This window comes from Trichosurus vulpecula, chromosome 7 (assembly GCF_011100635.1).
Source record: "Trichosurus vulpecula isolate mTriVul1 chromosome 7, mTriVul1.pri, whole genome shotgun sequence".
NCBI lineage: Eukaryota > Metazoa > Chordata > Mammalia > Diprotodontia > Phalangeridae > Trichosurus > Trichosurus vulpecula.
This window is the reverse complement of record NC_050579.1, coordinates 201,261,681-201,275,416: the sequence shown is the minus strand read 5'-3', so window position 1 is coordinate 201,275,416 and position 13,736 is coordinate 201,261,681. Positions and strand designations below refer to the sequence as shown.

General features: G+C 35.1%; 1 protein-coding gene across 3 annotated transcripts in view; it reads left to right on the top strand.

Annotated features, from left to right (window-relative positions):
* SENP6 (SUMO specific peptidase 6) overlaps positions 1-13,736 on the top strand; it is a 136,112-nt gene that overhangs the window by 109,466 nt on the left and 12,910 nt on the right. For 2 of the 3 annotated variants that reach the window (XM_036766794.1, XM_036766793.1), the window contains 7 exons: positions 31-219; positions 1,492-1,718; positions 3,254-3,366; positions 3,460-3,576; positions 5,540-5,662; positions 6,181-6,273; positions 8,269-8,684. In XM_036766794.1, the coding sequence (XP_036622689.1) occupies positions 31-219; positions 1,492-1,718; positions 3,254-3,366; positions 3,460-3,576; positions 5,540-5,662; positions 6,181-6,273; positions 8,269-8,684 (1,278 nt within the window). Of the gene's footprint in view, positions 1-30; positions 220-1,491; positions 1,719-3,253; positions 3,367-3,459; positions 3,581-5,539; positions 5,663-6,180; positions 6,274-8,268; positions 8,685-13,736 lie in introns of those variants that run through there. The other variant, XM_036766795.1, reaches the window with a different exon arrangement.

The window sequence follows — 13,736 nt, the reverse complement described above, 5'->3', positions numbered from 1 at the left end:
AATTGAATATTTTACTGATTTTTCCTCCAGAGTTCGAAAGTGGTGATATACAAGAGATTGATTTAAAAACCTCTGAACTTACTAAATGTGAATGGTGTAGTGTCAGAAAGTTACCTGTAGTATTTCTACAGACAATACCAGCTGCTTGTCATAGCCTGAGAATGCAACTGAAGATGAATCGAGAGAGAGATAACTCTTGGTATGATTGTGAAGGAGAAAGTAAGTTAAATTGGCAGGCTGAAAATTGGGATGGGGCCAAGTAAATATATGTGCATGTATTCTGTCTAGCATAGAGGGAGGGGTTCAATATAAGAAATCATTTACTTACACTTACTAGTTTAGTGCTCAGTATTTGTTTTGTTGGTAATTGTTGAATTCCACTATTTCAGTTTATCTAACCCCTTTTCTTTTCTACAGAGTTGGTGTTGAATGGCCTGAGGGCATGTGCAATGCAAAGTGCACGTGCTTTGTGTTCAGAACCAAGACTGCAGTCAATTTTCACTGCCAGAAACACCTCAGATTCATTATGTGTTTGATTTTAATTAATTTTTGGTCGTGGTGTGTTCAGAAACTTTTTACTGTTGCCAACTTTTTCATGACTTCCACAGTTTAAGAGGTGCTGCAAGTACACTCCAAATCCATCAGTTTTCTGTCCAGAAGTGGATAGTATTTTACATCATGAGTCCTTTGGAGTTGTAGTAGATCATTGTATTGATCAGAGTTACTAAGTCATTCACAGTTAATTTTTTTTTTTTTTACAGTTTTGCTGTTACTATATAGATTGTTCTGGTTTTGCTTGCTTCACTCTGTATCATTTCATTATAGTCTTCCTAGGCTTTGTAGAAACCATCCCCTTCATCATTTCCTATAGTAGTATTCCATCACTTCATATACCGTAACTTGTTCAGCCATTCCTAAACTGATAGACTTCCTCTCAGTTTCCAGTTCTTTGTCGTCACAAAAGAGCTGCTATGTTTTTGTCCATACAGGTCCTTTTGTTTTTCTACTCCTTAGAGCATAGACCTGGAACGAGTATTGTTGGTTCTAAGGGTATGGGCAGTTTTAGAGCTCTTTGGCCATAGTTAGTTGGAACATTTTCTAACCAGTTTGTATACATCCTATTAAACTAGTTTATTTTAAAGTATTGGATGTGTTGCCTATATATTTATACTATTGCATATACTTGACATTTTGAAGTAGATGAACTTGAGAGTAATTGATAGATCTTTATAGGTTGTTCCAGTTTTCCTAGTTGCTCCAGGGATAAGCTCAAAAGACGACTTGCTCCATCCTTTCCAGCCAACAAGTATATGCTACTGCAGTTAGTGAACAGTATTCAATACTTACTCTGTTTTGGGTAGGATCTTAGATACTATTCTGGGAAGTTGCAGGTCCCTGACAGAGGACCCCACAGCTAGTATAGTGTGTTTATGTTTCAGAATGAATTGTTGGCCTTTTTTATGCTTAATCTGTACATTTCTTTCTTTTTAGGTCCTGAAGAACAATATATTATTTTAATTTTTGAAACTGGCCTTGATACACAGGCAAATATAGTATTTGAAAATATCATTACTGAAATTGGTATCAGAAATAATATTCCTGATTTTTTTGTGAAAATCTCCTTTGAAGAGGCCAATGGAAGACTTGTTGCTTTTACAAAAACCTATGAAGAAGTTTCCAAAGCAAGTTCTCTGCAAAAAGAAAGCAAAATTAAAAATGTAATTTATTTTTTTAAAATACCTTTATAATTGTGGTGTCCTCCAAGGAATACTTAGAATTTTTAAATCTTAAATATAATTGAATTTATCACAAAGCCTTCTGTTGTGCTAAATAGTCTAGGCATCAGATTGTTCTTGTGCAGTTCAGGTATGGCAGTAGTCACACCAGAAACTCCCATTGTTTGCATTCTACTATTCACATATGTATCTGCCTTGTATTTTTTATTTTTTCACTCCCTACTTTCTTTCATTGCACCTTTCCTTTCATTTTCCCTTTCCTCATGCCTCTCACTTTGGAGGTAGCATTGATGTGGTGCATCCCTTTGTTTATCTGCAGGATGGAATATTTGAGATAATAACTAATGTATTTTTATTGGCTTGCTTCTAGAAGAGTAGTAATCATTGCTGTGGCTTTGGAACTCTATTTGCAGTTATTAATAACCAAAAAAGCTAAATAATCATAAAATTGTATTCAATTTATAAATATAACAAGTACTCTAAATGCTTCAATACTTAGAAAAGCTAAATTTAGGTAACATTTGTTACATGCTTTACCTGGCAGTCATAATAGTAAACATTTATATAGTACTTAGGCGCTGTGCTAAGTACTTTACAGTTATGTTCTTATTTGATGTCACAACAATTTCGTGATGTAGAAAATATTATCCTTATTTTGCAGATGAGGAAACTGATGCAAGTAGAGGTTAAGTGACTTGCCTAAGGTGACACACCTAGTCTGAGGCCAGATTTGAACTTAGGTCTCTCTGACTTTAGGCCAGATACTTTATCCACTGCACCACCTAGATACCCTGTCATTTTGACATATGGCTTTTCCTCTGTGATACAAGCGTGGTACAGTTAAAGACTGAACAAAAGCAGAACTACTCACAACACTGAATAGGGAGATTAAAGAAACAATAGAAATCAACATCTACCTCTGGGTGATTTGGCTTCAGAAGATTCTGCTAGAAGAAGAATAAATGAGAACTTAGAATATCTGCTCTGGCTGCCCTGGCCTAGTGTCATGTGATACCTTCATAGTAGAAAACCTTTTTTATTCCCCTCAACAACAGAAAGTTCATAAGTTTTCTAGTAATGTTTTTTCTGCATGTATGATTTTTCCTAGCATATCTGTTTATATCCTAGTGTCACATTTATTAGTGTAAATTATCTGTTCCCCCTTCCCAGTCTTCAGTAAACTGTAAGCTCCCTGAGAACAAGGACAATTTTATTTTTCATCCCTGTAAGTCTCATTACCAAAACAATGCCTTTTCATGCAATGATTGCTTAGTGAATGTTGGTTAAATTGAAACTGTTGATCAAAAATAGAAAATTATACCAGATATCATTTGTTGTCCCTTTTGAAAGTCTAATACAGGGAAGTGCTTTCTTGATTCCTTTTCAGCCTAATTTGACTTTAAAAAACAAAATCTAGATGATTCTTCCTCATGTGTTTGTATTCTTGTTAAGGAAAGTGAGAAGTTAATGTCTTCTTGGCTTTTGGAACTAACACTTATTTTAACTTTCTCTACAAGGTTTCATTTGAACCCAAAATACAATTAAGAAACATACCACCACAATTCCAGTTTTTTGATGAGGACGAGGAAATTGGAGAACCACATACTGTCTTTATTGGTCCCATAGAAAAGTGAGAAAATTTTTGTACTTTTAAGTGACATTATTTTCTGTTAAATATGTGTGTGTGTTTATGTATATATATTTGTTTTTTTCTTTGTTTCAGATTGATAGTATATCCACCACCTCCAGCTAAGGGAGGCATCTGTGTTACTAATGAGGATCTACACTGTCTAAATGAAGGAGAATTTTTAAATGATGTTATTATAGATTTTTATTTAAAGTAAGTTAACTTTTCTGTTTTATTTTTGTTATGTTTTTAGTGACATGTAATCACTAATTTTTAAAAATTCCTGTTACAATTTTGTCTTTTATTTTCTATATACTGTTAACTTTTTACCAGAGTATATTAAAAAGGAATATTTCAGACAAATTGAAGAGAATATGTTCTTCATTTATTTTCTAACTAAAAATAAATCAATTCTAACAATTTGGCTACAAAGCAGACCTTTTTATCAGAGCCGTTTTTCTCATCTGCATAAAACTCTATCCATTCTTTTGGAAACATTCAGTTCTGGCATCTCTTTACACGGATAGAATGTAGAAAAGATGTGCAAGGAAGATTAGAGATGGAATGAAACTGCTTTGGGTAACAAGAAAAGGACCCAAAGCTCTCTAGGGATTGACAGCGGACATGCTTATGACTAAAACAGGTTTTGATTGCAAATGGAAACTTGCACAGGTAGAATTTGTAATGGGACTCTATTTTCTCACTCCCTTCCTCAGACTAACTGATCTCCCTTCCATCTCTAACATTACTTGAGTCTTCTAAGTTTAGTTTCTTTATTTAGCATTTATTTTTTATGTTTACAGAACAACTTCTGCTTCTGAAGTTAGCCAATAACTTTTAGAGAAAGGGGGAAAAAACATCTTCTTATTGGTGGGAAACACCTTTTATACTCTCCAAGGGCTTTTCTCTCTTTTGGGCTTTTCTTTTTCTCAGATACATGTGATCTGCTTTACCTAGTACCAGTTGTAGCATTAATAATGTTCTAGGCTTCAGTGCTTATGTTACTTTGGAGCATGCAGAGTGATTGAGTTATTTTAGTGTAGAATTATGTTATTGCAAATCTAGTAAGTGTACAAAATAGATTTCCTCATTCATAAGAAGTGAAATATTGGTTTTCCTATAATTAGAAGTATGTTATGATTTTTTTAAACCAGATACCAGTTTATGTAAATTTTACATATTATGCTAGAAATTAATAAGCATCAGATTTTAGTGATGTCAGAGCAATTGAACGAATATTCAGTAAGTATCCGTTCTGTATAAAATTCAGTACATTTGTGAATTAAAAAAAATAATTTGATGAAAGAATTTAGGTATTTACTCCCAAAGAGCATAGAATTTTAGAACTGAAAAGGTTCCATTGTCTAGTCCAAACTCTTATTTTACAAATGAGAACATTTTTTTTTACAATATCCTGGTAAGGAAGGAATAGTGCTTTTGCATTTTCTATCACATAGAAAACTGAAACTTAGAACTATTGTATGCTAGTATTACCATCAAGAGAACAGCTCAGGTTCTTTCTGTATTCTTTCTGTAGTGCTCTATCCTTTGTTTTTAAACCAGAAAAAAAAGTGATATTTGAAGAATGCTATAATGTAAAGCATTTAAAGTACAATATTATTATGAACAGTAAATAGTCCAGTTAAACTATAGGTAACTTTTTGATACTCATGTGAATATTTCACGATATGAGGGAGAAATAGATATAATATATTGTAATTCCTGCCTCTTTCTTGCTTTATCTCATGTATGAATCTTGCAGTCCAACTGAGTGTAGAAAGTACTGGTCAGATAAGCAGTGAGTATGGGTGTGGAATTAAACTCTGGTGATCGTGAAAAAGCTTTAGCTATAGTGATATCAATTTTATGGTAGACAAATTAATGTGAAACTGGTAGGAGTTTTGTGATAGTTTAGATAAAAACCTATAAAAATACTTTAAACCTTCAAGTCATAGTTTTACTTGTCTGTATTTGAGATTATCTCAGATGATGTTATGTGTGTGGGTCATCACTAAGTAATTTCAAGTAAAATATCAGTCATTTGTTTCAGTTCTAGGAAATGAATACATATTTTAGATTAAATTCCTATTTGATCTCTGCAATTTAGGTCTAATTTTTGTTAAAATAATAAGTTGACACAATAAAACATGATGGAATTAACTTTTTCTGAACCTAGGTATTTGGTACTTGAAAAACTGAATAAAGAAGATGCTGACCGAATTCATATCTTTAGCTCTTTTTTCTATAAACGCCTTAATCAAAGAGAGAGAAGAAATCTTCATGAAACAACAAATCTCTCGTAAGTTATGTTAAAAAATTTTTAATTCTTGAAATGCTATTCTGATTAGAAAACTGTTTGGCAACGTCATAAAGACTATTCACTTATGTTGGATTGTGAAGTAAAAGGGGGATGTTTTCCTGGAGTCTGATCTTATCAAATCTAAAAACAGTCTACGTATTATGCCTGCGTTATTGTTTTGGGTTTTGGGGTGGGGGAGCAGGTTAATGGGGAGTGTTTTGTTCATGTCAGAGACGGTATACTGATAGTATACCAATGGCAATATAACTTATTTTTTGTTGATAGCTAGTAACAAGAAGTGCAAGGCATGTTTTTAATCATGACTTCCCTAAAGTATCTTAGTTTGAAGATTTGACTTGGCCTCAGCCTTTCTTCTTTTTTCTGACTCCAAAATGCTTTATATCACATGGAGCATGTAAGTTTTAGTTTGAAAATGAATATGGTTATAAAACAGTAGGGAGACCTTCTGGTGCATAAAAAATGCATACATTGCATCATTTCTTTATGTCATTTTATAGGATACAACAGAAGCGACATGGGCGTGTTAAAACATGGACTCGGCATGTAGATATTTTTGAAAAGGATTTTATTTTTGTTCCCCTTAATGAAGCGTGAGTAGAAATTTCCTTTGTATCTACAACATTTGTGGTAGTGTTTTTAGAATACTTGTTTTGAGGGTAAAACCAAGTAAGCTGTTAATTGATTACTTTTACAAAACAGCTTCTTAGTAAGAACTTGTATATATTCATGTTTTGTAAGCTACTGAAAATTTTCTAGTAAATCTTACATGATATTACCGGATCATAAAATGTTCACATATATTACTATAGCATGATTGCTCAAGGACTTTTCATCAGTTGGACACACAGTTTTCAAACCTAGGGATTTCTTTCTTGCTACCAATATCCTCTTTCATATATAATTCCATTAGTGTGATTTTCCAGGTCAGAAGGGAACTGCTGAAATACCTTGATTTGGGGAGTTATATAATCAGACTTCTGCTTTGAGAATATCATTTTGGCAGCTGTGTGTGCATTAGAGATTGGATAGGGGAGGGATCTGATATAAAGAGCCCATTTAGGAGGGTGTTGTAATATTGTATTTGAGATGTGATGATGTGGAGAGAATGGGACATGTGAAAGAGAATTTGGATAAGTAGATTCAACAAGATTGCAAGTAATTGATTAAGAGGGATGGGGTGCTAAGTGAGAGTGAATATTCAAGAATAAATTTGAGGTTGCAGAACCTGGTTACTAGAACAGTGCTTCCTTTACCAGAAATAGAAATTTGAAGAGGGAGGAATTTATTTAGAGGAAGAGGGAATAATAAGTTCAGTTTTGGACATATTGGCTAAGGTGCTTGTGGGGTCTCAATGAACATGTTTTGTGGAAAATGTGGGACTGGAAACTCATTACAGTGATGAAGGCTGTATATTTAGATTTGGGAATGAAATGATGGTTTAATCAAGGAGAGACTATGAGAACACTGAAAGAATATAGAAAGAAGAAAGAGCCTGGTACTGGCCAAGGGTTTACCCACAGAGATGATGATGATCCTTCAAAAGAGACTGAGGACATTTCCTGGTGCTGTCGGTGAAGGGAAGGTCTTGTTGAGACTGACTTCCCAGGACCCTTGTGAAATTATAAAATACATAAAATTGTGCTCTATGTTCTCACAAATTGATACATACATAGTCCTAACTCTTGGGATACATATTTAAACATCAGAGTAAATGGATAGAGAAATATTAAAACTGGTTTTCCTGAAATTTTGTTCTTTCCTGAAAATTAATACCTACATCCTTTGATTTATGTTTTGCTAAAATTAGGACTTTAAGGTCACCCAGACACTGGAGGCTATAAAATTGCCCCAGCAAATAAAGAGGAGGGAAAAGAAAGGACTACCAAGAGGGTAAAGGCCCAGATGTTGAATTAGTACGATAGATTTGATGGATATCTCGGTCCGTAGTATTTTGACTATGAAATGAATTATTTTTAAAAAAGTCATGGAATTAGTTCATAGAAAGATGGAAATGAAAAGAAACAGATTTTTAGTAAGTCATCTATGGCTCAAACAAATAATTAATAACCAGGCAGCTTATATCAATTAAACAGGGTTTGAAATTGTGCTGGCTCTTCATAGGTGACCATTCACATTAGCAGTTCAAGTTAATTACCATTGGTCCTGAAAGAGAATCATTGCCTTGATCTTAACTTTTAGATGCAGGTGGATAGGTATTAACATAGCTGTGCTCACAGAGAAAGGTTACCTAACATTGTGATTGCATTTTAAGTAAACAAATAGCCATAGTTCCTATAATTTTTTATACAGGAAATTGGAAAATATTTGTGGTATTATACTCAAATGAATGTTAATTCTAAAAATGCATAGGTACCTAATGTCCTTTTTAAGCAGATTTGTCCTATTAGTGAATTGTTGATAAAAGCAATGAATATGTGAATTTTTTAAGTACTAAGCATTTCTAATTTGTTGAGAAGAGCAGAAAAAATATTTTTTAAATTCATTGTTAACTTTAATAATGTCAGTAATATACAATAGTTGATTTTTTTGTTTAGTTTTTGACATTCTTATTAATTTCTTTGCAGTGCGCATTGGTTTTTAGCTGTCGTTTGTTTTCCTGGCTTGGAGAAGCCCAAGTATGAACCAAATCCTCAGTACCATGAAAATATTGCCAACCAAAAAGGTTCAGCTGCAGAGGATAGCTGTACTTCTTCCTCTTCCTCAAATGAAATGGATAGCTTACAAAACTCTCCTGCCAAGCCTGTAATAAAGAAAATACCAAACAGAAAGCATAGCATGGCTTTAATTGACTCAAGCATTGTAAGTGAAGAAAGTGACTTATACTGTCAGAGAAGCCCTTGTAGTGGGAAGAGTGTTCTGAAAAAAATAAATCATATTGAATGTGAAACTAAAGTAGAATCTGCTTGTCAGAAACTTGATAATAGGACTAAAGATGAGAATGGCATGCAGAATGAATTTCTACCTTCTTCACATCATACAGGTATGTGTTTTAAGTGTTTTTTAAAAACTAGGATTCAGAATAATTTTAATGTTTTTATGAAGAGGATTAGGAATTAAGGTATGTTCTTAAATGGAAATAAAATCATTTTGGTATTAGAATCAAAGCCAGAACAAATCATTTGTGCGAAAACAAGAAAATTTATCTGTATTTAAAAATCAAAGAATTGCTGTTACTTTTCAGCAATTCCTTGAGCCTTTGATATATTATATGACTTATGATAACTGACATTAAAACTTTTTAATAAGTTGTGATAGTTATTATATAGTTACATATTATATTTATTATGTTATTTTATTATATCATAGGTGTTATATTATTATTATAAAATGTTTTTTAAATATCCCCGATAGCTCTTTCTCACCTCCCCTGTTCCTTTCATGTTTTGTACCCTAAGATGCCTAGTCCTGGCTCCTTTGAGCTTTCACTTTTTTTTTTAAATTTACCATGAATTATAATGGAAATTTTTGGATTTGTTTTAATTTCAAATATCAAGTTAGAAACTCTGTTCAATTACAGTGGTACTACTATTGCTATGTTGAAAAAAATAATGGAGATACAATTTAATTTTTTTAAAGAATATTTTTCTTTTTTTTTCCCCTTATTTTTCTTTTCTTTTTTTTTTAATTTATTTAACATATTTAGTTTTCAGCATTGATTTTCACAATAGTTTGAATTACAAATTTTCTCCCCATTTCTACCCTCCCACCCACTCCAAGATGGCGTATATTCTGGTTGCCCTGTTCCCTAGTCAGCGCTCCCCTCTGTAACCCCACTCCCCTCCCTTCCTTTCTTGTAGGGCAAGATAAATTTCTACACCCCATTGTCTGTGTATCTTATTTTCTAGCTGCATGCAAAAACATTTTTGTTGTTTTTGAACATCTGTTTTTAAAACTTTGAGTTCCAAATTCTCTCCCCTCTTCCCTTCCCACCCACCCTCCCTAAGAAGTCAAGCAATTCAACATAGGCCACATGTGTATCATTAAGTATAACCCTTCCACAGTACTCATGTTGTGAAAGACTAACTATATTTTACTCCTTCCCAACCCATCCCCCTTCATTGAATTTTCTCCCTTGACCCTGTCCCCTTTCCAAAGTGTTTGTTTTTGATTACCTCCACCCCCATCAGCCCTCCCCTCCGTCATCCCCCCCATTTATTTTTATCTTCTTCCCTCTTCTTTCCTGTGGGGTAAGATTCCCAATTGGGTATGTATGGTATTCCCTCCTTAGGCCAAATCTGATGAGAGCAATATTCACTCATTCCCCCCTCACCTGCCCTCTCCCCTCCTCCCACAGAACTGCTTGCTCTTGCCACCTTTATGCGAGATAATCCACCCCATTCTATCTCTCCTTATCTCCCTCTCTCAGTATGTTCCTCTCTCATCCCTTAATTTGATTTTATTTCTTTTAGATATCTTCCCTTCATCTTCAACTCACCCTGTGTCCGCGCTCTCTCTCTCTCTCTCTCTATACACACACACACACACACACACACACACACACACACACACACACACACAGATATATACATACATAAACATTCACCCATATATATACATAAACATATATGTATGCATATTCCCTTCTGCTACCCTAATACTGAGGTCTCATGAATCATACTCGTCATCTTTCCATGTAGGAATGTCAACAAAACAGTTCACCTTTAGTAAGTTCCTTGCAATTTCTTTTTCTTGTTCTTTTTCTTGATTACCTTTTCATGCTTCTCTTGATTCTTGTGTTTGAAAGTCAAATTTTCTATTCAGTTCTGGTCTTTTCACTGAGAAAGCTTGAAAGTCCTCTATTTTATTGAAAATCCATATTTTGCCTTTTAGCATGATACTCAGTTTTGCTGGGTAGGTGATTCTAGGTTTTAATCCTAGCTCCATTGACCTCCGGAATATCGTATTCCAAGCCCTTCGATCTCTTAATGTAGAGGCTGCCACATCTTGGGTTATTCTGATTGGGTTTCCACAATACTCAAATTGTTTCTTTCTGGCTGCTTGCAGTATTTTCTCCTTGATCTGGGAGCTCTGGAATTTGGCGACAATATTCCTGGGAGATTTCTTTTTTGGGATCTATTTGAGGAGGCGATCGGTGGATTCTTTCAATTTCTATTTTGCCCTGTGGCTCTAGAATATCAGGGCACTTCTCCTTGATCATTTCTTGAAAGATGATATCTAGGCTCTTTTTTTGATCATGGCTTTCAGGTGATCCAATAATTTTTACAGTCTCTCTCCTGGATCTGTTTTCCAGGTCGGTGGTTTGTCCAATGAGACATTTGACATTGTCTTCCATTTTTTCATTCCTTTGGTTCTGTTTTATAATATCTTGATTTCTCATCAAGTCACTAGCTTCCACTTGCTCCAATCTAATTTTTAAAGTAGTATTTTCTTCAGTGGTCTTTTGGACCTCCTTTTCCATTTGGCTAATTCTGCCTTTCAAGGCATTTTTCTCCTCATTGGCTTTTTGGAGCTCTTTTGCCATTTGAGTTAGTCTGTTTTTTAAGGTGTTGTTTTCTTCAGTGTATTTTTCAATATTTTTTTGGGTCTCCTTTAGCAAGTCTTTGACTTGTTTTTCATGGTTTTCTCGCATCCTTCTCATTTCTCTTCCCAATTTTTCCTCTACTTCTTTAAGTTGTTTTTCCAAATCCTTTTTGAGCTCTTCCATGGCCTGGGACCAGTTCATGTTTTTCTTGGAGGTTTCTGTTGTAGGCTCTTTGACTTTATTAATTTCTTCTGTCTGTATGTTTTGGTCTTCTTTGTCACCAAAGAAAGAATGCAAAGTCTGAGACTGAATCTTGGTGCGTTTTCGCTGCCTGGCCATATTCCCAGTCAACTAACTTGACCTTTGAGTTTTTCAGTGGGGTATGACTGCTTGTAGACTACAGAGTTCTATGTTCCAGTTTGGGGGGGAGGTGCCAGCTCTGCCACACCAGCACTGCTCCTTCCCCAAGAACCCCCAACCCGAACTGGGCTTAGATCTTCAGCAGGCTGTGCACCCCTGCTCTGATCCGCCACTTAATTCCTCCCACCAGATGGGCCTGGAGCCGGAAGCAGCAACAGCCGTAGCTGCCCCACTTCCGCTGCCCCTGGGGCTGGAAGCCTAACCCTGAACTCCTTCCACTCCCACAGCTTTTCCCACTAACCTTCTCCGCCGTCTTTGGTGTTTGTGGGTTGAGAGGTTTGGTAACTGCTGCAGCTCACTGATTCAGGGTGCTAGGGCATGCTCTGCCCGGTTGCTGGTCTTGTTGGTCCATGCCGCTCAGGCTGGGCTCTGCTCCACTCCGTTCCCAGCTCCCAGCTCCGTGTGGGATAGACCTCATCCAGAGACCATCCAGGCTGTCCTGGGCTGGAGCCCTGCTTCCCTCTGCTGTTTTGTGGGTTCTGCTGTTCTAGAATTGGTTCAGAGCCATTTTTTATAGGTTTTTGGAGGGACTCGGTAGGAGCTTACGCTATTCCCTGCTTACCAGCCGCCATCTTGGCTCCGCCCCCCAAGAATATTTTTCTTAAAGGTGTTTCAATAATGCAGTATGATAAATCCTAAATTAAAGTTAAATGCTTAGTGAATGGAGTATTCTGATTAATTTCTGTTTTAGTCTTGTATTTTTAGAGATTTTGATAGTATATAAGTACTTTCTAGTGGTTCACAGTAACTATTCTGAATATCCATTCTTATTGCAGAGTAACATAGATGGAAAAGGTACATTCCCCACAATAACACCCCCAAAAAATCTCCTTAAGTGTTTATATAGTGTATTATAGCTCTTAATTTAAATTAAAGTCAAATGTGAAGTTTAAAAATAGGCTGCTTATTTCTCAGGAATTTGAAACATATAAATAACTTTTAAACTTTACAGCAGGAAAAATAATAGGCAAGGGAATATGTATCAGAAAAGAGGAAGAGAAGGAGAATATATTTTGGAGAGAAAACACTAAAAGCAAGAAATCAAATTGGGGTGGTGGAAGAGTAATGACATTGATGAATAAGGGTGGATCAACCCTTCAGACTTGTCTCCCTCAGAAATTATGATCCAAACTCTTAAGCCTCTATTCATTTCATTTCAGTAAACATTTGTCAGGCACTTGTGTGGTACTAAACACTATGCTAAGAATACAAAGGCAAAAGAAACCAATTCTTTCCTCAAGGAGCTTGTATTCTAAAATGTGCACAGATAAATAAATATAAGATAATTTGAGAAAAGAGAGTGCTAACAAGTTGAGGGGAGGTGCCAATCCATAAAGGCACCTACTTAATCCTTAAAGGAAGCTAGTGATTTAAACCTTAATGGAGACACTGGTGAGAAGGGAGTGTTCCAGAGAAGGGAAGACAGCTTATGCAAAGAGATAGATTATAGAAATAGAAGATAGACTAGAATGTTAAATTCAGGAAACAGTTAAGATTATAGAGCATGTGGAATATAGCGTATGTGAGAGAATAATATGAAATAAGCTTATTCGTGGGGGACCTGAAGAGTTTATTTTTTATCTTTAAAGCAAAAAGGACCTTTTTTTGTGTAGTGAAGAGGCATGGATAATCCATTTGGCAGATGAATTAATATTCTTGAGCCCCCTCACTCCATTGTCTCTTTCTGGGCACAGTCTTGGAATAAAAGGAAGCAATGGTCTTTTTAATACTTGAATATTTAAAATATTCGTGTGATGATATTGACTTAAGTTTTCTGATTTTGATGGCATGAAATCTCATATCTAATTATTGATGTGGATAACTTTATCACTGCTTTTCCATGTTATGGGAGTCATTAGCCTATTATAACTTCTTGATTTGTTTTATTTAGCTAAAAGCCTAGTAAACATGCAGGTTATGTTTCTTATTCGAATTGCTAGCTTTTTGAAAATTTGGCTTTGATAGAAACAATCCACAGAGTGTATGCGTCACCACTGAATAACATCACTCAAAATGGATTCTTTAAATTTCCTAGCCTAGTCAAGGGAAGAAGTAGTGATAGGCATTAAGCTGCTGGTAACACCACAATTTTACTTTTCACCTGAGTGTTTTAATATGTATAATCTTGGT